General features: G+C 41.2%; 2 protein-coding genes across 2 annotated transcripts in view; both read left to right on the forward strand.

The window, feature by feature from the left end:
- Positions 1-22,994, forward strand: part of STAM (signal transducing adaptor molecule) — a 44,751-nt gene extending 21,757 nt beyond the window's left edge. Inside the window, exons 8-14 of the mRNA XM_070726471.1 lie at positions 9,186-9,280; positions 11,434-11,522; positions 19,403-19,490; positions 19,804-19,858; positions 20,609-20,762; positions 21,467-21,642; positions 21,907-22,994. Coding sequence (XP_070582572.1) covers positions 9,186-9,280; positions 11,434-11,522; positions 19,403-19,490; positions 19,804-19,858; positions 20,609-20,762; positions 21,467-21,642; positions 21,907-22,114 — 865 coding nt within the window. The 3' untranslated portion in view covers positions 22,115-22,994. The remainder of the gene's footprint in view (positions 1-9,185; positions 9,281-11,433; positions 11,523-19,402; positions 19,491-19,803; positions 19,859-20,608; positions 20,763-21,466; positions 21,643-21,906) is intronic.
- On the forward strand, positions 14,368-18,909 carry LOC139152985 (uncharacterized). The gene is made up of 2 exons (XM_070726470.1): positions 14,368-18,131; positions 18,782-18,909. Exon 1 carries the CDS (start codon positions 14,376-14,378, stop codon positions 17,748-17,750), a length of 3,375 nt encoding a protein of 1,124 aa, XP_070582571.1. The 5' UTR covers positions 14,368-14,375; the 3' UTR covers positions 17,751-18,131; positions 18,782-18,909.
- Positions 22,995-27,129: the final 4,135 nt, after the last annotated feature.

Consider the following 27,129-nt stretch of genomic DNA (forward strand, 5'->3'; position numbering starts at 1 on the left):
CCCCTGGCAAGGATTCCCTGCATGCAGCTGCTGAGAACCGGACAGAGTATCCCCTCGGTGCATTCAGCCGTCAGACGAGGCCCGCGGTGAGGCCCTGATTGTCCGGCGGGAGGGGGCTCAGCTCCATCAGCCCCCACTCCAATCTCTCACCTTCGGGGGCATCCCTGGGGCTGAGCTGCCAGCCTCCTGCCGAAGGCTGCCGGGCGGCCTCAGTAGCATTCGGTGTATAAGACGCACCCACTTTTTGACACACTTTTTTGAAGTAAAAAGGTGCATCTTATACACCGAAAAATACGGTAAACATACACAGAACATAAATATATATATATATAGTCCTAAACTTAGAACCATTCTAAATTTAGAACCAATGGTTTGTAGTTACAGTGATGCTGAAAAAAAGTGACTTATAACCCTTCCATGAAGTTATGACCTTCACACCCCTGTGGTCATGTGATCACAATTTGGATGCTTGACAACTGACTCCCATTGATGATATTGCAATATCCTGTAGTCAGTTGGTTGCAAACAGTAATGGGCAGCCAAAATTTTTACTTCCACACTGTGGGTGTGGCTTATTTTGTGGGTGTGGCTTAATTGTCATGTGACTGTATGGGAGTGGCTTGATGGCCATGTGATCAGGTGGGAGTGGATTGAATGATCATCATGTAAGTCCTCGACTTAAAACCTTACCAGTGTCCCTCGTTGGGGTGACAATTTGCTTCGCGTTTCCCACACTCTCCTTCCTGGGTCACCCCCCCACCTCAGACTGGGTAGCTAGGCAAACAGGTGCTGCCAGAAGCATAAATGCTGCCAGTGCTGCTTCCACCCACACCTTCTGCTTGCACCTCAGGCGGGAGGTGACGCTGGAGGGGAGCTGGGCAGGAGAGAGGAAGCTCATCCAAGGCTAAGAAGGAGGAAAGAGGAAAAAAGCAAGGAGTGCAGATGCAGCAGCAGCAGCAGCAGAAAAAAAAAGGAGAGCCGAGCCGAGACTAGTAATGCAGGAAGTGACAACCGCCGATCAGCTGGAGTTGCACACGTATCTTCATTTCTGCTGGGGGAATTGTGTTCTACCCTGTCCTGCCTGCTGCCCATCCATGGCTGCAAATTATGACTCAGCTGGCTTTCAAAAAAGCAAAACTAATGGGGGAAACCCTCCACTTAGAGTTTTTTCACTGCTAAGCCATCATGCTGCTTATATATGATATACGTCCATTGTGTTCGAGGAGGATCTTGACATCTAATCGATTGTGGGCTGTACACAATGTGTCCGCAGGTGGCTGGTAAGGACTATATGGGCACGAAATATTCTGCCACATGTTGGGCAGACGTGTGGGCACCATTGTCACAGCATTTGCACCACCTGGCTTTGCGGAGTGCTCGCTTCTCTACTGCTCTGAATGTTCTTATAGACTCAGATGTCTGGCAGCCATGTTGGTTGATCTTGTGCCAGGGTTTTCAAGGAGGTGGTTTCGATATTGAGGAACTTGAGGGAGGCTTTCAATGTGTTTCTGTAATGCTTCCTTTGTCCCCCATGCAAACACTTTCCTTTAGACAGCTCACCATAGTTTAGGCATGCGATGGTCTGGCATCCTAGCAATATAACTTGCCCAGCGTGTTTGGGCTTTCGGCAGCATGGTGGGAATTGATGGCAGGCCTGCTCTGGAGAGGACCTCAGTGTCAGCACAATATCCTGCCACTGGATCCTCAGAATTCTACAGAGTCAGGCCATGTGGAAGTGATTCAATTTCCTAGCATGTTTCCTGTATACAGTCCAAGTCTCACTGGCATACAACAGGGTAGTTAGCACTATTGCTTGTTAGACTTTAAGCAAGGCTTATTCCACGTCGGTTCCATATGTTGATCATTAGTTTGCCAAATGCACACCTTGCCTTGGTGATTCTCAGTTGACCACAATGTCAATTGTCACTGCATGGGAGCGGGTGGTACCAAGATATGTAAACTAGTCCACTGCTTGTAGTTTTTGTCCCTTTACTGGTCTACAGAAAAACTGAATTCAGTATTTTTTTAATCCTTTTAAAGTGGAGAATAGAATTTTGTAGCAGTAATATATTTGAAATGGTAAAACATCTTTACCAGTTATGTTTTCCCCCCTATTTATTATTTGTATTTTAGCAAATTCAGGTTGATGCTCGCATTGCCTGAATAGAAATTACATTACTCAATACAACAAATGTAAAAAATGATTTTATATGACTGCACTTCTGAGAGATGTTTGCCACTGTTAAGCAAATTATCTACTGTTGTTAAGTACAGTGTCCCACTGTAATCATTTGTGATCTTCTGCCTCCTTTTCCAGTAATTTTGCTTTTGAACTAGAAGTAAAAGCTTCAAATGGCAATCATGATCTCAGGATGCTACAGTGTTGTAATTGTAAGATGATCACTAAGCATCTGAGTCAGTCACATAGCCTGGAGACAGAGCAATAGCAACTGCTCTTTCAATGATGACATAAATGTTAACGATCTGTGAATGAATGGTTATTAAACAAAGATAATAAGTACAGTAATGTCCAAATGTATCATTTTATGCAAGAACACAAGCACATTTTAGCTCTAATAAATCTAATAAAGCTTGTCATTTGATTGAAAATTGTGTTAGATTAAGGTTCTGTTTTAGTTATTTATTAAAAAATATTAGCTCAATATTATCTAAGAAATGTAAACAGAAATAAAGTCTAATCTATCTATCTATCTATCTATCTATCTATCTATCTATCTATCTATCTATCTATCTATCTATCTATCTATATCTATCTAATCTAATCTGTCTACAAGATGGCACCAACAAAGGCTGCCTTGGTGAAATGCTCTCAAATGGTTTCTTTATTTTCTATTATTCTCTGTGATTCTCTATGAAATTCATATTCACGAGACCATCTGCTAATGTTTCTTTAAAGAGCAGCTCTCTGTAACCTCACTGTAACCTCACTCCCACCTGTCTTTTCAAACATGGATGGAATTCTAACACAGCAATAAATTAATACCTGGAATTATGGATCACCAAAAGAAAATGCAGACAGCAGAGACAAAGAAGTAAAAGGGCGGGAAATTTAAATAGCCTAAGGAATTAGGGAATTTTAAAAAATGTGCTCTCTTCAATCTTTCTTACCAATTTACTTTCACATGCTAACAAGATGGATGAAATATTCCTTTTAAACAGATACAATTCTGATTTTCACAACGTACCTGCCCTATGCTTTATTGAATCCTGACTAAACGAAGAAATTAATGACAATAGCATGCATAAACCGGGTTTCAGATACTTGGAGCAGACAGGATTGTACAATTATCTGGGGGAGGGGGAGGCTTAGTATATATATCAACAACAGCTGGTCTCAGGACTTAAATTCTGTGATGAAAATTTGGGAGTCCTTATCAACTGCAAACTTTTTTCTCGAGAATTTACTTCATTTTTACTAATTGTGGTGTACAGTAATCCCTCGCTACTTCGAGATTCATCTTTCGCGGATTCGCTATTTCATGGGTTTTTTCAAAGGGAAAAGAATGCTGGGGCAAGGACGGTTTGTATTTGTGTGTGTGTGGAAACTACAATGGCGGCCTTCAGCCCGCGCAGTAGCTGAGAGAAGCTGGTCTCTCTCAGCAGTCAGCAACGGTGGGTTGTTAACAGTACAGGGAGGGTTTAAAGTCCAAATACTCATTAAATACATAAAAAAAATATTTCCTCTACTTTGCGTAAATTTGTTTTCTGCGGGTGGTCTTGGAACGCATCCCCATGAAAAACAAGGGATTACTGTATATCCCGCCACAAGCCAGTGTAAACAAGGCTTTACAAACTAGCTGATCAGATTATGGAGGCTGAAGCCAAATATCCATATTCATTGGCGATTTTCTAGGTGATTTTAACAAAAGTAACTTAAGGAAAGAGCTTCCAAAATATTTTCAGCATGTCAATTGTCCCCCCAGAGGCAAGAAGACTATAGACCACTGCTGTACAACACAAAATATGCTTTGCGGTCTTTACCACAAGCAGCTGTGGGCCACTCTGATCATTGCTTATACCTGCTTACAGACAAAGATTTAAAGCTACAAAACCAACAATTAAATCAGTGAGGATTTCGACTGAAGAGGCAAAGTTAAAGCTACAGGCTTTCTTTGACTGCACGGACTGAACTATTCTTGAAAATACCTCTGCAGACCTGGATGAACTCACAGATACGGTAACATCATATGTCAGCTTCTGTGGAGACTTATGTGTATCAATCAGGAACTTGCAAATATATAGTAACAATAAACCTTGGTTCAAAGCTAAACCTAAACAGTTACATTGTTCCAAAGAGGAAGCCTACAGAAAAGGTGATAGAATGCTATACAACCAGGCCAGAAATGTATTAATAAGGGAGATCAGAGCAGCAAAAGAAGCTATTCTGAAAAGCTAAGGAATCAGTTCTCAAAAAATGAACCAGCAAACGTGGAAAATTCTTAAAAACATCACCAGTTACAGCAAACCACCTTCCCAAGCTGAAGGAAATCTGAAACTGGCAGATGACCTCAACAAGTTCTACTTCAGGTTTGAAATGGAACTACAGCACCTCCAGCCCAGACACACCAACAACAATCAAACCTCTTATAACTGACCCCATTCTATTGGGTACACAACCCCTGGTGATCACAGAAAAGAAGTGCAAGATCTATTTCACAGATAAAAGTTGGGAAAAGTACCAGACCCAGACAAGATAACTCCTTGCTTAAAAGTCTGTGCTGACCAATTGTCCCCCATCTTCAACAAATCACTAGAAATATGCCATGCTCCTTCTTGCTTCAAATGCTCAACTATCATCCCAGTGCCGAAGGAGCCCTCCATCAAGGAACTGAATGACTACAGATCAGTTGTTCAACATCTGTACTTATGAAAACCTTTGAAAGGCTAGTGATGTCCCACTTAAAAACCATCACAGATCCACTGTTAGACCCCCTGCAATTTGCATACTGAGCAAATAGATCGACAGATGATGCTGTTAATATGACTGCACATCCTACAGTGATTTGAATCTCTAAAACCTATGCTAGGATCCTCTTTGTAGATTTTAGTTCAGCATTCAAAACCATCATACTGGACATTCTTTTAACTAAACTAAATCAACTAGCGATACTGGAATACACTTGTAAGTGGATCACAAACTTCCTAACAGACAGGAAGCAGCAGGTGAGGCTAGGCAAAATCACATCAGATATCTGTACAATTAGCACAGCCCTCCCCCAAGGCTATGTGCTCTACATTTCTCTTCATTCTTTGTACCAATGACTGCATCTCTAATGATCCATCTGTTAAACTATTGAAGCTTGCAGATGAATACAACAGTGATCGGACTCATTCGAGACAATGATGTATCTTCATACTGATGGGAGATTGAACAACTAACTTTGTGGTGTAACTGGATCAGTCTAGAATTGAACATATTCAAAATCGTAGAAATGGTGGTAGACTTTAGGAAAAACCCTCCTGCCCTACCACCTCTCACAATACTAGACAATACATTGTCAACAGTAGACACCTTCAAATTTCTATGTTCTATCATATCTCAAGACTTAAATTGGTCACCTAACATTAATAACATCATCAAAGGAGAGGAGTTCCTGTCTCTGAAATATGCCCAGCTGGGTTTCAGGTATGGCACCAGCCACGACCCCAGGGAAAGTGGGGAGGAGTGGCTATTATAGCCAAGAAGACTATTAGCCTACGTAGACTCGCCGCTCCTGAGATTGCGGGCTGTGAGTCCCTCCTTGTGAATTTGGACCTAGGGGTTCAGGTGGGTCTGTTGCTCATGTACCTGCCTCCCAGCTGTGTGTCAACAGCCCTGCCTGTGCTGCTCGAGGAGGTAGCCGGGCTGGCGGTAGAGTTCCCCAGACTCATTGTCTTGGGAGACATGAATCTGCCATCACTCGGCAAATCCTCTGGACTGGCACAGGAGTTCATGGCCACCATGACAGCTATGGACCTGACCCAAGTAGTTGAGGGTCCGACTCCTGAGGGGGGGCACGTGTCCGACATGATATTTCTCTCGGAGCAGCTGAGTGATGGTCTGAGACTAAGGGGTTTAGATGTGTTGCCTTTGTCATGGTCAGACCATTTCTCGCTGCGGCTCAACTTCAATGTTCCAATCCTCCACCACAGGGAGGTGGATCTGACTAGGTGGTTCCGCCCCAGGTGTCTGATGGACCCAGAGGGCTTTCAGAGGGCGCTTGGGGTTTTACCAGAATCACTTGTCCACAGTTCGGCGGAGTCTCTTGCTGTGGCCTGGAATAAGGCTGCAGCGGAGGCTCTGGACAGGATTGCATCATTGCGACCTCTTTCTGGCAATAGACCCCGGAGGGCTCCTTGGTTTACCGAGGAACTCCGGGTGTTGAAACGCCAGAAGAGACATCTAGAGAAGTGGTGGAGGAAAAGTAAATCTGAATCTGACCGAACACTTGTAAGAGCTCATATTAAGACTTACAAAGTGGCGCTCAAGGTGGCAAGATACGCGTATCATGCTGCCTTGATTGCATCAGCGGAATCCTGCCTGGCCGCTCTGTTCAGGGTAACCCGCTCCCTTCTTAATCGGGGGAGTTGGGGAGACCTTGTGGGGTAGTGCCGAGGAGTTTAACTTGTTTTTCGCTGATAAAATCGCTCAGATTCAGACGGATCTTGACTCCAACTGGACAGCAGTGTCGACTGACAGAGTCAGTTGAGGTGACTGGGGTCCGTCCTTGTCCATCTGTCTGGGAGGCCATTGGAACTGTGAGTTCCGCCACTTGTTTGCTGGATCCATAGCCCTCCTGGCTGGTTTCGGCCAGCAGGGAGGTGACAGGGAGCTGGGTCCAGGAGATTGTCAACGCTTCTTTGAGGAGGGGATCCTTTCTGGATCCCTACAAGGAGGCACTTGTGTACCCCCTCCTCAAGAAGCCTTCCCTGAACCCAGCCGTTCCTAACAACTATTGTCCAGTCTCCAACCTTCCCTTTATGGGGAAGGTTGTTGAGAAGGCGGTGACTTTCCAACTCCAGCGGTCCTTGGAAGAAGCCGATTATCTAGGCCCCCAACAGTCAGGATTCAGGCCCGGCTACAGCACGGATACTGCTTTGGTCGCGCTGATGGGTGATCTCTGGTGGGCCCGGGACAGGGACTTGTCCTCTGTCCTGGTGCTTCTCGACCTCAGCGGCTTTCAGTACCATCGACCATGGTATCCTTCTGTGCCGGCTGGAGAGGTTGGGAGTGGGGGGCACTGTTTTACAGTGGTTCTCCTCCTACCTCTCCGGTCGGTTGCAGTCGGTGTTAGTGGGGGGTCAGAGGTTGACCTCTAGGTTACTCCCTTGTGGGGTGCCTCAGGGGTCGGTCTTCTCCCCCCCACTATTCAATATCTACATGAAACCGCTGGGGGAGATCATCCAAGGGCATGGGGTGAGGTATCATTACGCTGATGATACCCAGCTGTACATCTCCACCCCATGTCCAGTCAGTGAAGCAGTGGAAGTGATGTGCTGTTGCCTGGAGGCTGTTGGGGTCTGGAAGGGTGTCAACAGGCTCAAACGCAACCCTGACAAGATGGAGTGGCTGTGGGTTTTGCCTCCCAAGGACAATTCCATCTGTCCATCCATCACCCTAGTGGGGGGGGGGAAATTACTGCCCCCCTCAGAGAGGGTCTGCAACTTGGGCATCCTCCACAGCTAACATTAGAGCACCATCTTTCAGCTGTGGCAAGGAGAGCATTTGCCCGAGTTCGCCTGGTGCACCAGTTGCAGCCCTATTTGGACCGGGAGTCACTGCTCACAGTCACTCATGCCCTCATCACCTCAAGGTTCAACCAATGCAACACTCTCTACATGGGGCTACCTTTGAAGAGTGTTCGGAAACTTCAGATTGTACAGAATGAGGCTGCGAGAGCAATCGTGGGCCTTCCCAGATATGCCCATGTCTCAACAACACTCCATGGCCTGCATTGGCTGCCAATCAATTTCTGGTCACAATTCTTTTTTTCCCCCAAAAAACTTTATTAATTTTTCAATAAAAAGACATACAAACATATAAACATTTAAACACATAGTAAGGGTTACAATTACCCCTCTTTTCTGGAGTCAATTTTTAATACAGAAAAAAGGATAAAATCTTAAATCTTTAAGTCAAAATAATATTCTAATTGAAAAGAAGAATTTTGTTCACACATTCTAATATACTTAAAATTAAATTGGTAAAAATAGAAAAATAACAAAACCAACAATTTCAACAGCTAAAAATATCAATAACTTTGGATTATATTCACACAGTTTTCATAACCTTATATTGATCTTTATTCTTATCTATCCATATATAAACTTTGTTCCAAATAGAATAAAAGTCAGATTCTTCTTGATCATTCAGCCTTCTTGTCATCATATCCATCTCTGCACAATCCAGAATTTTTTTAACTACCTCCTCTTTTTTGGGGATATCTTCCCCTTTCCAATTTTGTGCATACACTATCCTGGCCGCTGCTAAGATATGTACAACAATTCAAAGTGTTAGTTATGACCTACAAAGCCCTACATGGCATCAGACCAGAATATCTCCCGGACCGCCTTCTGCCACACAAATCCCAGTGACCGATTAGGTCCCACAGAGTTGACCTTCTGCGGGTCCCGTCGACTAAACAATGTAATCTGGCGGGACCCAGGGGGAGAGCCTTCTCTGTGGCAGCCCTAGCCCTCTGAAACCAACTCCCCCCAGAGATTAGAACTGCCCCCACTCTCCACGCCTTTCGTAAGTTATTAAAAACTCATCTTTGCCGCCAGGCATGGTGAAACTAACACACACCCCAATTGTCAAGGCTGGTGTATGGTTTGATTGGTTGTGTGATTATTTTATTTTATTATAAGGGTTTTAAATTGTATTTTAAAATTGTATTTGTACACTGTTTATGTTTTTGTGAGCCGCCCCGAGTCCTCGGAGAAATCTGCTTTTTAAAGATTCTTTGTGTTCCATATTCTCTGCATAGTTGCTCTCTATATTATTAGTTTCATATGAATTATTCATTTCTTAATAAACCTACAGATAAGTAGATAAGGGGGTGTATTTAATTTAGTGACTTCAAGAATTAATCCAGTATTTTGCTGGGTAGAAATGGAACACAACTTGTCACTGTTTGAACCTTTGTTTTTCCATTCTAAGTAATTATTTTCTTCATCATTTATAGTGATACAAACTGGTGGAAAGGTGAAACCCATCAAGGGACAGGATTATTTCCTTCCAATTTTGTAACCGCTGATCTTACTGCTGAACCAGAAATGAGTAAGTATCATAGTAAAAGAAAAGCCATGGATAGATGGGAAAAGGCTAAATCATTATCTTCAAAAAGGATTTTACTAGTACAGAAAATATTTTTCTTTATAATAAAATATTCTATTTCTTTATTTTACTCTGTGTTTAATAGTCAAATTTAAAAATCCTCAATCATTGGGCTTTTGCTGTCTTTTCAAAAGCTTGCTGCTACTGTACTCATTGCCAATTAGCCGCTTCCTCTCCATTTTTCCCTCAATCTTTTTTTCCTATTTGTAGTCAAAAAATAAAAAAAACAATCCAAACTCTAGTCGGCTGAATCACTCATCAGCAACACCCTTAGTTCTGTTCCTCTCGCTCCAGTACGTTCCTTAGTTCCTTTCTCCAGATGACTCCAAGCTTACTTTAAAAATCCTTTCGTTGCAGTGTCAGCTCGGCTTTGTCGGTTTAGGCATGACAGCCTAGCTGATTTTACGCTGCTGCCAGTGCGAGACAGGCCAGTTCGTCTAGTGAGGTATGCTGACCCCAAATCAGACCCCCAGCAGTGTCCTCAGCATCATCTCTCCTTCAGGGAGGATCTGGCTTGGTTCCATTGGAACCAAAGCTCTACGGGAGAAGGGGAACTCTGTGCCACCAGTGCCATTGATCCACCCCTCTCCCAGAAAGCCTCCCCTAGGCTTTCAATGCACTTTCCCAGGACACTTTGGGAATCAGGCTCCATGTGGAAGTGAGGATCCCTGTCACCTGGAACCATCCAAAAATGCAACATGGGGCTAAATTCGTAGTATAAGATGTATCCAGTTTTCACCCTCTTTTTTTGTGTGTGTGGGGGGGTGCATGTTATACTCCGAAAAATATGGTATTTACCTAGACAGCAATATGCCCTAGCTTTCTGGAGTTCCATATTTCTGAGTCTTCCTACTTTTCTCTTTCCATTGCCGTGTTGCATGATTGCCAGAGCTAGCTACAACACTACTGGCATTATTATTTTTGCTGTTGGTAATACTATACATGTGGCTTACTTGCTGGGGCTTGCTGACTAGCTGTTCCTATGGGGAAAAGCTGGTATCTTCCCTTGGCTGAGCTCAATTCTTTTGCCTTCAGATCTTTCCAGGGCTCCTTTCTTTCTTACGAATACCTTCTTTTTTGCCATTAGTACCACACTTACTTTTCAGAGACCTTTAAAATTAGAGCCAAACTATTAAATAAAGTAAGACCAGGCAACGTAGAAAGTAAAGAGAGAACAGGAGCACAGAAAACTTTTTTTTTGCTCTGAATCTTTCCTTTCACATTATTGCAATGCACAGGCTTAATCATGACATTTCTGACTGCCCATCTTTGTTGTGATGAAGCTAGATTGTTTGCAGGCAGCCATGTCTGTTATTAACTGAGTCATTCATTTTGCTATTGAAAAATTCCTTTCACAGTTTCCATAAACCATGTGAGAAAATCTTATGTCTTAGCATATTTATTCCCTTTAGAAAATAGCAGTCAGAGAAGAATGAAACTATGATGTCAGTGCTGAACTAAATTAACACACATAATGGAACTGCAGAATGGTCTGACATCAGTTCTTGGTAATTTTATAGAACTAATCAGAAAAGCATTAGTGTTTAAGCACCTTATAAACAATGAAAAATTACCAGAAGTCAGTATGTGTTTGTCAAAAATAAGTATTTGCCAGGTTTATAGGTTATTTTATGATCATAGCTTTCATAGAAGATTATGAAAATGCTGAAGACATACCTTGTTTTCAGCAAATCATTTCACATTGTACCTCATTATATTCTGATTAGGCAACTAATAAAATGAAGCTGGATAGGATGACAATTATGTAGACATAACTCACTTAAAGATTATATTCAGTTCACCAAATTAAATTGGAGTGGAAGCTGAGATACTACATACTGATTTTTTTTGCCGTACTAATTTTCTCCTCTGTGAAAAGTCTTCTTAGCCCTTGAAATTTCTATTTTTTTCTAACTGGCAGCCAACTGCCAGTGCGATTTAAAAGTTACGGTAATATTTTGGCTGATTGTGGTAAGATACTGGACATTTGGAATGTAGTAGGACTCTAAATCTAGATTAACCGCTGATGTAAAGTTATTTTCCATTGTAAACATTTATCACTTTGTTCAGTATTCTTTCATTTTTTGTTTCTGCAGTGAAGTCTGAAAAGAAAACGGTACAGTTTAGTGATGAAATTCAAGTTGAAACAATTGAACCAGAACCTGAACCAATGTATATTGATGAAGTATGTACAAAATCCATTAGTAAAGAATACATGAAGTATTGTCTTTTGATTTCAGAATTGGCTGAGTGTGCTCAATAGATGAAAGTACCAAAAAAAATTAAAAATCCTCAGCTAAAATTTATTCTATTTTAAGCATATTAAGTTATCCCAATATCTTTTGTTTTTCCCCTATTCTTTCCCCTTAGTAGCATCTTCATTGCTCTTTAATTGAAACATTAATATACATACACTTGCTGGGAAGAAAATAGAATGGAAACGAATATTAAGAATTGTGCATGCTTGAAAAATTATTGTGAAGAAATGGTTCAGAATTCGCACCAGCACAGCACTTCTCAATGTCTCGTTCATTCAGCTTTTTTTAGGCTTTCTCTTCTCAGTGTCCAGTTTCTTGTTTCATTTCAGTATTAACCTTTTATACAAACAAAAAATGGAAAATGCATGAAGAATGTAATGAATTTGTGCCATATTATATTTGTGCATTTCATTGCTTCCTTGCTTAATTTTATTTGCTATTTAATCACTAGGTGGTGGTGTTGCTATAGTTAATGACTACCAGTAGCAATCTGATTTCTATTCTCCACTGCTTCTGGAAGGAGAGTCCAGGATGGGTTAACCCTCAATGCTATTGGTAGAGACTGAGTTATAAATTAATAAATTAACATGTTAATTAGGCACCGCCCCTTGCCTGCCCCCAAGGGCTCAGTTTCAAAAACTCAGTCGTTGGAGAGACACATGAGTTTACTGTAGTGAAATAATTTAGTTAAAAAAATTGAATAAAATGTGTTGTTTGTTGACTAACCTGTTTTATTTTGTGTTTCTTGTTTTTCAGGAACGTCTTGACAGGAAGAATGGGGTTTCTGCCCTCCGTGGGCACAACCCCCATCATTTCCCCCGGGAAACCTCTTCCCTCAGCGGGTACAGTTTTACGAAGGGGGTTCAGCCATGGGTCACTGGCCTCCGCGGCCAGACCCGGCTGCAGCCGAAGGTGGGGGGGTCCGCCCCCCCCACTGGGAGGCTGATGGGGAGTTACCTAGAGAGATCGCTCTCCCCAGGAAGAAAAGAAAACAGAGAGAGGCCAGGAGTCCGAGACAATGCGGCTCGGCAGTTTGACAGCCGCTCACCATATGTTCTGCGGCAAAAGGGAAAAAAAGCCGCCGCCGCCGCTAATGCCGCCGCCGCTGAGGTTTTTACCGGCTTTGGATCTTCGCGCACTCGCGCGCTTGGGAGCCGACTCCCAGCTGATAAGCGGCAGTTCCTCTTCAGGGAAAGAGGCAATGAAAAGCGGCTGGCCAGGCTACGGCTCGGGGACCTCAGGTTTTCCTGACAGCCGGAAGGGTTGCGCGAGCACGGGCGACGGTGCATTACCGCCCTATTCTACCGCGACCGCCATTTTGGGCTCAAATTGAGCGGGAAACCCCCCCCCTCTTACGTTGGTGAGGACGGAGAGTAAAAAAGGCGCGAAGGTTCGCCTGAAGGGGTGGGGCGACGGGCAGAGTCCCTCGTCAACGTCGGCGGCCATTTTCTCCCTCGTTTTAATCGCTGTCACATCGCAGGCAGCCTTCGTGGGTGGCTACGTATACAACGGCTTTTCTTATTCTTGTGAAGCTTGACATTTTGTGACTACTACAATGGATCAGTCAAATGTTGGTGGTGAGCAAGCTGCCCCCTCGACTCCCGCTCCCAAGATTAAAGACAAGGGGAGATCTAAGCCCAAGTCTTCACAGGGCCCCTCTCCCTCAGCTCTCAGAGAGGCGGAGAAGCGCATCTTGGCCCTAGAGCAACGATTGGAGACAGTTCTCCAGGCTCCCCCCTCGAATGTTGGGCCTTCTCCAGGTGTGGGTCATTTTCCACGACCCTTGACTCCTAGCTCAATGGCCCCAGGGGGTTTTCTACCAGGGAGAGATTGGTCCCCAGATCGCCAGGCTGATCCACAGCCTCAGCCTATTCAGAGTAGACCGGGCTCTGCAACCACTTCCAGGCCCTTGTGGGGGTTTTCACCCCAGGCCAAGGCAGGGCCTTCAGCTTCATTCACCCCTACTGCTGCTGGACTCAGAGACCAACATGACACCTGGCAGGGTCTCTCGCCAGCTGTACAAGAGATGATCAACAATGTCTATTCACAAGGCATAGCAACGGGGGTGCAACAATGCAACCAACAGCCACTTCAACCACAAAGACGGAATTTATGGTCTGCACCGCCCCTTTCAGGTGTGGGGTTCTCAGAGGAACCATCTTGGCATGAAGGTAGTGAAAAGGACTACGACTTCTCAGACGATGAGGCTTTACCTGAGCAGCCATCTGTCCCAGGGATCTTCAAGCCTGCCTTGTTTCGCACACTGTTACACAAGGCCAAACAAGCGGTGGACCTGCCGGGCATTGCAAAGCCCGCAGAGACTCCCAGATCTACTACATTGCTCAAAGAACCTCAGCCTGAAACAGACCATATTCCGGCATCAGATATTTTTATTCAAAATGCAAAGAGGCCATGGCAACACCCAGCTGCGGCTCAAGGCCCATCAATGCTGGAGCGCAAGCTGTATTCATTTGATGAAGAGGTTGAGAATCTTCTTCAGTTTCCCCCAATTGATCATCCAGTGGTAAATCTGGTGTCAAATGCCATGGTTCCAGCGGAATCGGGGGACAATTTGAAGCCGGAGGACAGGAAGGCAGAGATCCTTATAAGAAAGTCACACTCCATGTCCGGCTGGGCCTTTCGGGCAGCGGCCGCTGCTTCTTTTTTCAATCGAGCGTCCATCGTTTGGATTGAGGACATGATGTCCCGCCTTGGACCGGAAGATGGCAGGATGAGACAGGACTTAAGTAAGTTGTTGGCCGCAGCGGAGTTCTCGGCGGATGCCACTCTCCACTCTGCCAAATTTTCAGCAAGGGGGATGTCCACCAACTTGTCCTCAAGGCGCTTATTGTGGCTTAGAAGCTGGCCAGCCGACACCAAGTCGAAGTGGCGCCTGGCTTCCTCTCCCTTCCGCGGAGCTGATCTGTTTGGAGAAGTTCTCGATAAGGTCCTTGTCGAGGATAAGGACAAACGGAAGGTCCTGCCCAGGTCCAACAGACGGCAGGATAGGAGGTCTACGCCTTACAACAGGAGGCAGTCCTTTCGCTGGGACAATTCTTCCGGCACAGGTCAGACCCAGAGGCCCTATTCTCAGGGTCGTTTCAACCAAGCCTCATCCTTTCGGAATGACCGGGCCGGCTTCCAGGATAGAACCAGAGGCTATCAGCAGGCTCGACGCCCTTTTAGAGGTGCAAGTCAGAGAGGCTTCAAGCGCCCCAAATGACTTCGGCAGCACTCAACCGCTAGGGGGGAAGCTTCGCCTCTACAGTGCCTGCTGGCGTGCCACTTCCTCGGACAGGTGGGCAATAGCCACGGTGTCTGGAGGCCTAAGGTTGGAGTTCCTTCAGCCCCCACCCAACCGTTTCCTCCAGTGCCCGACACCAAGGAATACGACCAAAAAGAGGGAACTGTTTCAAGAAATACAACATCTGTTGCATATTCACGCTATAGAGCCGGTTCCACAGCACGCCAGGGGGACCGGTTTCTATTCCATGATCTTCACAGTTCCAAAGTCGTCGGGAGGTTGCCGTTTGATCCTGAATTTGAAGCAGTTAAATCTGTACATTCTGTACAGGAAATTCAGGATGCATTCGTTGCAAACCATCCTAGCGGCAGTTCGCCCCCAGGACCTTTTAACATCACTGGACCTGAAGGAGGCGTACCTACATGTACCAATTTACCCACCTCACCGAAGGTTCCTGCGTTTCTGCGTCGAAGGCGTCCATTATCAGTACAAGGCCATGCCATTCGGCCTTTCATCAGCGCCAAGAACCTTCACCAAACTGTTGGACGTCCTCACGGCGAGCCTACGTGCACAATCGGTGCGCCTGATGGCCTATTTGGACGATATTGTGATCCTGTCCAAATCTCAGGCCCAGGCCCAGCAGGATCTCGCCCTGACGATGAGAACCTTGACGGAGCACGGCTTTACTATCAATGTGCCCAAGAGCCAGTTGATTCCATCTACCACGCTCCTACACCTGGGCGCCATCATCGACACGACCTCATGTATGGTGTACCTTTCCCGAGACAGGCGGAAGAACATCATTTCTCTCATTTCTTCCCTTCAGAGGGACAGGAAGTCGTCCATGGCCTTCTTGTCCAAGGTTCTGGGAACTCTGGTCTCATGCATAGGGATCATTCCATGGGCCAGACACCACATCCGAAGCCTTCAATGGTTTCTCCTCCCGGCACAAAAGGTCAGGACAAGTCATTCCAATGTGCGAGTCCGCCTGCCGAGGGATGTGAAAGAATCCCTGGCATGGTGGGCCTCCCCAGCCTTGTACCGAGGGCTGTCGTTTCGCACTCACGACTTACTCACACTGACGACGGATGCCAGCTTGTCGGGTTGGGGAGCGCATATCGGTCAACAATGCGCCCAAGGACTCTGGTCCACGGAGGACCTCAACCCGGTGAACATCAATCTGTTAGAGCTAAGGGCAGTCTTTCTGGCACTCCAACACTTCACCCTTCTAGTACAGAACAAGCATGTATTAGTCTTGACGGACAATGTCGCGACCAAGGCCTACCTCAACCACCAGGGGGGGTACCAGGTCACGACGCCTCATGCAGGAGGCTTCAGCCCTCTTCACCTGGGCCGAGAGGAATCTGCAATCGTTATCAGCAGAGCATATCGCAGGAGTGGACAACACTCAGGCCGATTGGCTGAGCAGAACCACGCTCGACCCAACGGAATGGAAGCTGGACTCGCAACTATTCCGGATGATCACGGAGCGCTTCGGCACGCCTCTGGTGGACATGTTCGCAACGCACAACAATGCGCAACTCCCCAGATACTATACCCGCTACCCCTCGCACGAAGCGGAGGGGGTCGATGCCTTAATTTCCAGTTGGCCGCAGGGTCTCCTCTATGCCTACCCGCCGACAAAGATTCTGCAAAGGGTCGTCGACAAGATTTTGCAGGAGAAGGCAGAAGTGATTCTGGTGGCCCCGTACTGGCCGCGCAGACCGTGGTTTTCGGACCTAGTGTCCCTCTCAGTCTCCCCGCCATGGAGGATTCCGGACACGAAAATATCCCTCAGCCAAGGATCAGTCCAACACCCGGATCCCCAGTGGTTCCAGTTGACCGTCTGGAGATTGAGCGGGGCAGATTGAGAGAACATAACTTGCCTGATGACATTATTTCAACAATGCAGGCAGCTAGGAGGCCATCCACCTCAAGAATATACCAGGCCACCTGGTCGGCCTTCTGTAAATTCTGTCAGGAGAACAACATGGACTTGGCGTCAGCTTCAGTGTTACAGGTATTGGGGTTCCTCCAGGCAGGTTTGAAGCGAGGTTTAGCTCCAAATACCCTCAGGAGGCAGGTCGCAGCTCTGTCAACGGTTATTAGAACAGGAGAGTTTAGGTCCTTATCCTTCCATCCTTGGATAAAGGATTTTCTTAAAGGTGCTGCGAATACTAATCCCCCACCAATTCATCGCTTCCCGTCATGGGACCTGTCACTGGTGCTAAAGGCATTGACCGGTCCGCCATTTGAACCACTAAGGTCCATAGCACTTAGGCTCCTTACTATTAAAACGGCCTTCTTGGTCGCGATTACGTCAGCCAGAAGGGTTTCGGACATTTCAGCCCTCTCCATACGTCCAGATCTTTGTATATTTTACCCTGACAGACTGGTTTTAAGGTTAGATCCAACTTTTATACCTAAAATCAATTCCCTGTTTCACAGGAAACAAGAGATAGTGTTACCTGACTTTTGTACTCATGGGCACCATCAGTTAGAACTCCGGTGGCACAAGCTGGATGTCAGGAGAGCGGTCAAGATATATATTAGAAGGACAGAGTCCTTTAGAAGGTCTGAAAGGTTGTTCATCTCTTTCTCACAGACTAAATCGGGGCTTGGGGTTTCTCCCAGGTCAATCAGCCGTTGGATCCGCGAGTGTATTGCTGAGGCTTACGGAACTACACCTCACATTCTCCCTCAAGGGATTACTGCTCATTCCACTCGCAGCGCGGCCACATCAGCAGCCTGGAGGACGCAGGCTTCGGCCGAGGACATATGCCGGGCAGCAACGTGGACTGCTCCTTCTACATTTATCCGGCATTATAAACTGGACATATACGCCTCAGCTGAGGCTTCGTTTGGGAGAAGGGTTTTGCAGAGGGTTTGTTCTTCTACTGTTGATCCATGAATCTGCACTCTCCCACCCTTGGACTAGAACTGGGGTATATCCCATCCTGGACTCTCCTTCCAGAAGCAGTGGAGAAGAACCGTTGTACCTACCTGAACGGTCTTCTCGATGCTCTGGAAGGAGAGTCCAGACCCGCCCAAGTAATCGTTTGATTCAAGGGATTGGGTTTGCAGCTTTTAGTTGGTTGTGTTGATAAGGGTTCAATAAAATTGTGTTGAATTATAATGACTTCGTTTTTTGAAACTGAGCCCTTGGGGGCAGGCAAGGGGCGGTGCCTAATTAACATGTTAATTTATTAATTTATAACTCAGTCTCTACCAATAGCATTGAGGGTTAACCCATCCTGGACTCTCCTTCCAGAGCATCGAGAAGACCGTTCAGGTAGGTACAACGGTTCTTCTATTGCTTTCCAAAGATTTCTAATATAACTTATATATGTTGAAATATTCTATTTGTGTTAATGATAGTGTAATTAAAATTATTCATATTCTTTATATTTCTGTAACTTTCCCAGAGTCAATGAGTGAGTGGATAGCATTCACGTTTTCTCACACATACCCACATTTTCAAACATGAAATATTACTTTTATTATATTATTTATTTATTTGATTTTTTTAATGCCGCCCTTCTCCTTGGATTCAGGGCGGCTTACAACATGTTAGCAATAGCACTTTTTAACAGAGCCAGCATATTGATCCCACAATCCAGGTCCTCATTTTACCCACTTTGGAAGGATGGAAGGCTGAGTCAACCTTGAGCTGGTGATGAGATTCAAATCACTGACCTACAGATTTAGCAGTCAGCTTTAGTGGCCTGCAGTATAGCACACTACCCACTGCTCATCCATTTTAAGCCAGTTAATAGATATGTTGAGGTTATCAATTAATATATTTTAAAATTATAGTTGCAGAACAATTATATAAAATTTAATTTGACCAGTATTTTTTTAACTCAGTGATACTTATTAATTTTTAGATTAATATATATATAAATGTATGGCATTTGTTAACACAATTTATTGTCTACAAAGGATATTGTAGAACTTCTTGTTCACATAAACCTAAGCTTCACTGAAAGAAATCTGGTGTGAATATAGAACTTCATTATTAAACCTACTTGCAAATGGCTTGATAATACTGATAGCGCTCTCTCGTAAAGGTGAATATTTAACTATGTGGCATAGAATTTAATTTTATTAAAGAAAATGGTACTATATAATCCATGAGAACCAGTAGATGTAGTGGCTAAAAAACTGGAAGTTCTAGTTCCACCTTGGCACAAAGCCGGGTGGGTGATATTGGAAATCCTATAGTCTCCAGGAATAAAGATTATGGTAACTTGAAAGTATACACTCCCCCCCCCAAACCCCCCCCCCCCCTGATAATTCATATATAGAAACAATGCATTTGTTTCTGCATGTTGCAATGAGATTTGATCTTCTGGTGTGTTTTGTTTAAGTCAACAGGGATTTCCATGCCACATGACAAACCTTTTTGCATTTAATTGGACTTTTAAAATTAAATTCTAATATCTGCAGGTAGAAAGAAGAAAAGGATTCAATTTTGAAAGAAAGAAAGAAAAATCAAGTATAGTCAATTTGTTGCACGCACCTCATGCAGCTACAAATAAAGAATTTTATGTCATGTTCTAGGATAAAATGGACCAGCTGTTGCAAATGTTGCAAAGTGCAGATCCAGCAGATGATGAGCCAGACCTTCCAGAGCTGGTCCATCTTGAAAGTAAGCTTCCTAATGCTACATAACCACGTCATGCAACAGACCTCTTACCTAAAAATCTCTTCAAAAACTTTGCTAAGCTAAGCCATCACTACCATGTCTGCAAAACTGGCTTTCTTTAACTGTCTTAAATCTTTTTTATTTGTTTTATTAATTCAGTGAAAGAAACTGTGCTTAGTTCTGTTGTCTAATAACATCATTTATCTACAGCAGTTGTTTATTTGAGATGTTATAGAATAAGGAATCTGGAAGTAATACAATGTTAACATTTATAACAGCTGGAGCAAATAAAGCATATTGATATCTCTATTTCTAGCAATGTGCCATCAAATGGGACCTCTCATTGATGAAAAGCTAGAAGATATTGACCGGTAAGAATAGCAGTAAGCTTAGTATTTTAAAGTAGGGATTGGCAGCCTTTTTATGCCAAAGACATCACATGACATTGGAGGGGGCCAGGGAAAACAACTACAAAGTTTTGAGGTTATGTCACAGCCATGGGCAACACTGGCTTTCAGAATAATTTTTTTTTTGGCAGGTTTATAATTAGTTGGTCTATTTTAGAGTTTATACCACAGTTTACATTTTTTTGTAAATGATGTGTTAATGTTATATATCTTTTTAAATAGTAGCCAATATTGTTTCCATTTTCCCATTTGAGAAGACATACAGTTGGCTACATGAGAATCAGGCAACATATTCACTATTTTCGATGGTCAACTTTTTTTTTTTTTTTTTAAAGGTATTTTCAACCTGTGACTATTTCCATGCAATTCTTTACTTCTTTAAGAAGTTTGGAAGGTTTTTGTTGTTAGAAAGCAAAAGAGTTGTATCTGCTGCGAACACCTTGTGGCTTCACAAAATGTATCCAGCTGGTAAACACTCTGTTCCATCCAGTTGCTACAACTCTATCCAAATTAAGAGATTACGGAGTCTTAAAAAGAGAGTTAGAATGCAAGAAGGTTGTCCTTCTGTAAAAGACTATTACTAGTAGCTTTGTGCTTCTACTTTGGACTTTCAATGGAATTATTTTTTTTATTAACTGATAAACTGTTAACAAATAATCCATGATGCAATCTTGTATTTTAAAAATATTACTTATTTTTATTTGTTTCACCCAGGAAGCACTCAGAACTTTCAGAACTCAATGTAAAAGTGATGGAAGCCCTCTCATTATATACTAAGTTGATGAATGAAGACCCAATGTACTCCATGTATTCAAAATTACAAAACCCTCAATACTATATGACTCAGTCTAATATTTCTAACTCTCAGGTATGCACCTGAATGTTTTAAAAACCTGTAGAGATATTGTACCATTTTGAGCCAAATCATTCTAAACTTGTTAACATACAGTATATTGGTCATAAATATTCAGTGCTATTCAGAATATGGGAGGTTTGCGTTGCAAATTTTTTGAAAATTATGGGGAGAGTGTTAATGGGAAATTACATCTTAACAAAATATAATGAGACTATATCATGTGCCCGGAGTTTTGAAGTCTAATTTATTATACCCCAATTTTGTGTAGGACTAAAATATATAGTAAATTACATTAATCTTGGAAAGAAATGATTGCTTGATGGATGAATTATGTACCATCCAGTTGGTGTTTATTTGTAATGACTATTGAAAGATTTTTTTTCATGATAGTCTCGCCTTAGCTTAGTCCTTCAGGTATGCACTGACCAACACTGCATTTAAATCCACACGGAGATAAATGACTTCAAGTATAATGATATGTCAGAGATGGGTATACTCATATTCCTCACATTCTTGGATGTGAGGAAATAATCTGATGTGCTGTTATATAATGGATATTATGAAAAGATGTTAGTGAGCCTGGATTCTTTTTCTTAAGCTACAAGTGAATATTGCTACAGTGTTTTGTTTGGGAGGAGGGTTAAATTAATAAGCATAAATTGGAAATGAAATGGCTTAATGTTGTGATTTGTTTCTTCCTTTTCAATGTTTTTTAGGTTTATCAAGGACAGCCTCAAAGCAATGCCTATTTGGTGGGAGGAAATACACAGATGAGTCATGTGCAAGGCTACAGCCTTCCATCAGATCAACTTCCATCTCTTAATCAAGGCACAGTTCCTCCAGTCGCAAGTCCTGGGTTAGCTAGCCAACCAGTTCAGGCATCTTACACAAAGTAATTGAAAATAATAATGATAACGATGATGATAATAACAACAACAACAACAAAACAACAATAATAATTTTATTTATTTAAATTTGTCTAAATGCTTTCATGATTCTGTTTCAAGTCCTTTTTCTTAACTATTTATTCACCGAAGTTGGAAAAGAAGCTCAAATTTGTTGTCTATATATGTTTATAGAGTAATTTGATTAATTTTGTCAACCTTGTTTTGTATCCTTTTGTTTATCTTTCTTCCTTTCCTATCTCTATTTCTAGCACGATGGTTGGTTCTGTTCCAGGAAACACTTACTCCAGCCAAGCTGCAGTCTACAGCCCAACCCCTGCAGCTGCTGAGGTTACTTATCAAAATTCTGGAACTCTGTCTCAGGTGCCAGGTTATAATTTAGTCACCTCAACTCTTCCCCAGCCCCCAGGAAACCAACCACCACAACAGCCTCCATCATCACAGAAGGCATTACTATAGGATACAGGACTTTGGATTCTTAATCTACTCTAACCTCTGTGGAAGGCAGTTTACAAAGTTACACGTTTATTCCTTTAATATCTTAAACATGGGTTATCCTTGGCTTAATAAGAATTTCTCTTGGTGAAGAAGTATGATGATTCTATTTGCACTGACTTTTAAGATTTTTGTTTTAACTTTGGGAAAGGAATTAGAATATTTAGAATATTTAATTCCTTTAAAATGCCTAAACATTGGTACAAGGTTATTTATGTTTGCTGAAACTGTTGAGTTTGTGAAGATCCAGCTTGACAAATTGTTGTGGCATATATGTAATGTACATACAATATGTTTGTGTTAGTGATGGTTCTGAATTACTATAGTGATCATGTGAATATAAAAATGTGTTAAAATTTACATTACTGTTTTATTAATCATGAACCATGGTCATAGATGGACCATGTTCATAGATTTTTTAAGAATGTTTGCTTTAACCCATATACTGTATGTCAAATATTTACAAATTGTGAATATGTTATTGAACCTGAACTGCTTGGTTTTCATTAATAATACACTGAATGCTATTGCGTTGTTTTTTGCCTTTCTGTAGCCTGTGGATGCTATGAAATGACTATCAACCAAAGTAGGCTATAACTTCAGACACTTCATTCAGAAAATGTTTTATGCTTATCAGTAATGGTTTCAAAACAATAAGTGGCAGGCTGCTAAATTTATGGAACCATGAAACAGAACTGTTTTATCTTCACTGTTTAAGTGATATGACTTACATTTCCATGCTAGTTCTATGTAACCTGGTGAGGGACATTTTGGATGTGAATGAATGACATTTCTAAACTGGAATAATGACAACACTACATTTATTAAAGTCTTGTTAAAAGCTGCTGCCATTGCCACTTTCTTTGGCTGTGTGTGTTTTGTAAAAAAAAAACCCAACCCTCTTTTTATAGTCTTTGTTGGATTATTATTCTTGTATGGGATACAGAGCAATTGCAATTGTTCTATTTCATGGACAGAAAAATACCTCAAAGATCAAGTTTTATTAAGGAATGAAATAATTTAACTACTCGTGGCTCAAGTTGGGCTTTGTGAATATAGTCCTGAAATTTATTACATGATTCAGCAATAGAATCATGCATGAATGGATATAGTCAATGAAACTAGTTTATTGTTGGTTTCTCTGACAAATATTCTTCTGAATTGAGAATTGCTTCTAAAAATATTTTACTAAGCAGCAACTTCTACATTCTTTTGGATTCTTTCTTAAGTTATGGTGGGTAGTTTTGGATATTTATCTATTTACTTCATTTTTAAATAGGACATTAAGAGAATTACAGTTATGTTTATATATTTTTCAAATCACTTCTTTTAGTTTCCAGAGCTATAAACTACATTTTAGGTATACTTAGGTCGGAGACTAAACACAGAACACTCATTCTTTTACTTTCCAGTAGCATGTAGGGAGCCAATGATTTTGATTAAAACATAAACTTGCAATCAGTTTCTGGCTCAATTTGCAGAGACCAATCCACTCAAATGTCCTCAACAACATCTACCTTATTAAAAACTACGATTACTTGCTTGGGGTGCTTACAGGGACTGAACCTTAATAAATCTATATCTATCTATCTATCTATCTATCTATCTATCTATCTATCTATATATATATATATATATATATATATATATAATTTATTCAGCTTCAGTTTTATTAATACACAATGCTAAACATACTTACCTTTAGTAGGTAAAGCCTATTTAAATCAAACCATTTTAAAACTCATGAAACCATTGCATTTTTAAAAACATGACCTTGTTACGTGTACATTCATGACTACATACTTAACAAATATCATTAGTTTATATACTGCAAGTATCAATTGAGATTAGGAACTGTTGTTTTCTTCATTTTGATTATGATCCTTCAGTATTTTAATTGATATCTGTATTATTTTTATTGCCTATTAGGCTAGTTTAGAGAAGGATTTACAGGATACTGAGTTAAAAATATTTCAGTGTACAAGCTATTTGCAAGCTAATGCATATTGTCTATATGAATAAGTAGCACAGGTTTTATTGCGTATCCTTGTGAAGAATCTCACTTCCCTCCATTGTGAAAGCTTCCCATGTATTCCTGCTCTGTATTTCCTGTTCTTTCACCAGTTGCTAATCTATAACCTTCTGGTACTCCAGATAAAGTTCTGAAACTTTTGCTGGATTGAATTTGTCAACAACCTTAACATAGCTTTTAACAGAAGCACAAGTAAGAAAAATTAACAAACATTTAATCTAAGAACAGAGATACTGAAGATAATTAATTAAATCTTCCAGATCTTTCTAAATACCTATATATTAAATTGAACTATATATAGTAATTTATTAGTATATTGAAAATGGTATTTAAAAATAATTGGATGAATCTAAAATTAAAATGGATATAAGACCAGAGGTCTTCAGATTTGGTAACTTGTGGATTTGTGGATTTCAACCACCAGAATTTTCCCGCCAGCATAGCAAGCTAGATAATTCTGGGAGCTAAAGTCCACAAGTCTTAAAGTTGCCAAGTTTGGGGACCCCTGGAATGAACAGTTATGGTAAGCCATGTACCTAAACTACTGCTAGTTGGACTACTTCACTTTTCGCAACATAAAGTTCATTCTAAAAATATTTTAAATTAAAGGGTGAAATAAACATTATATGATGTCGCTTTCAAATTGCACGCAGACTAAAAAAAATTAGACTGAAAAGTATTATTGTTAATATTTTTTTATTCGTATTTACATACTGATTTTAAAACTACAAAATCAGCAGGAAAAAAATGTACTTTGAAAAAAAAGAGAAATGGAACAAATCTGTACATCTCCACAGCTTATGACATCTGATTTTAGTTGTCAGAATAGTTTCAGTGTTGTAATTCTCGCTAGGAGCATGCCAATAAAATTAAAATGTTCATGAAAAAAAATAATGTATTATTTGTATTCATCTTTAATTCTCGCCATGTGTAAAAACCGAGTTGCATAATTTATCATATTATATATATATATATATATATATATATATATATATATATATATATATATATATATATATATAATATTTATCATATTATATCTGAGTAAGAATTTGTTTGGGGTTTCTGATTTTAATAAGTAAAGGTGATAAATTACAGTAGTCCCTCACCTATCGCTGGTGTTACGTTCCAGACCTGGCCGCGATAGGTGAAATCCGCGATGGGGAATTTATCGACTGATAGTACTTATTTAAGTATTTATATTGTAATTGTTTGGTAAGTTTTCATTGTTTTAAGTGTTTATAAACCCTTCCCACACAGTATTTATTTTAAATACAGTATTTAAATGCAGTATTTACAATTTTACATTTATTAATTTTTTTAAAAAACCTGCCAATCGAGTTCGGTGGGCTGTTTAAATCTGCCGATCGACTTCCTCAGAAACCTGCGATGAAGTGAAGCCGCAGTAGGTGAAGCGCGGTATAGCGAGGGACTCCTGTACATCCTTGTTTACTACTTCCCCTACCCCAACCTTGATAATCTGGATAAAGTCGGATAGATCCCCTACTTGTCTATATCATGCTCTAAGGACAATTTTATTCTATTGCTCATAAATTAGGACAAAACTCCTGAAGGAAAGGTTCAAATTGGATAAAATTGCTATGGATTTGACTTAGTTAAAAATGAATGGGAACTTTCATAATGTGGTAACAATAAACTTATTGCTAAGATATGCAAAATGTTACTGAATTTGGAAAATGAACATGTAAAACTTTGTATGATTCAGTGGGCAAGGAATTTTGGATATAATGTGATGCTTGAACAATGGGAAAATATGTGGATGAAGGGTATAAAATTTACATAAATTTAATCTAAAAGGGAATTTCTATAAGATGATGTATCATTGGTATTTAACACCAGATAAGTTATCCAAGATGTATAAAGTAATGTCAAATGAATGTTGGAAGTGTAAAAAGAAATTTTTTATCACTTATGGGGGACAGATGATAAAGCAAAAACATTTTGAAGTTTGATTCATATTTTAAAACAGAAAATTCTGAAAACGGAGATAAAAAAGACAGAACTTTTCCTTCTGGGTCATGAAAGAAGAAGTGGGGAAAAAATGTGCAACTTTGCTACTATATATGTTGACAGCAGCAATATTATTGTATGCACAAAAATGGAAGGACATTTTGATTCCTAACATGGACAAATGGTTGCAGAAGTTCATGAAGTTAGCAGAAATGGCAACTGGCTACTTTGATTAAAGAAAATATAAGTATTTTTGTTTCCAACTGGAGACACTCCTAAACTTTTGTGTTTGATGTGAAAAAGAATATAACTTTGACTTTGAGCTTTATATATTAGATTGATAGATCTTTATAGAAATGACTTGTTCCTATTATTATGGAAATAATAGTTCCATAATACTATTATGGAAAAGCAAAAAGCTTTGATATGATGTTATTGCCTTATTTTACTGTAACAGTTGGAAGTCGGCCTTTTTCTTTATTTCCCCTCCTTTATTTCCTCACTTCACTTTCCCCTTTCCCTTCTCCCCTCACTCTTCTATTTATTTTTGTATTTCATAATACTGTATAGCCTAAATAAAAATGTAAAATAATAATAATAAATTAGGACCAAAAGTCTCATGGCTACAGAGAATCTCCTGAGAGTGTCCCAGAATCTAACCTTTAACAATCGTCATATTCTAATACAGTGTTCCCTCGATTTTCGCGGGTTCAAACTTCGCGGATAGCCTATACCACGGTTTTTCAAAAAATATTAATTAAAAAATACACGGTTTTTTCCCTATACCACGGTTTTTCTCCACCCGATGACGTCATATGTCATCACCAAACTAATAATTTTTGCAAATAAATAACAAAAAAAATGATTATTGTTAATAAATAATTATGTTTATAAATATCAGGATCACTAAGTGTGTTATTCAATGGTGAGCACCAGTAATAATGGTGAGTAAATGGTTGTTAAGGGAATGGGAAAT

The sequence above is a fragment of the Erythrolamprus reginae genome, chromosome Z, assembly GCF_031021105.1.
Source record: "Erythrolamprus reginae isolate rEryReg1 chromosome Z, rEryReg1.hap1, whole genome shotgun sequence".
NCBI classification, from domain to species: domain Eukaryota; kingdom Metazoa; phylum Chordata; class Lepidosauria; order Squamata; family Dipsadidae; genus Erythrolamprus; species Erythrolamprus reginae.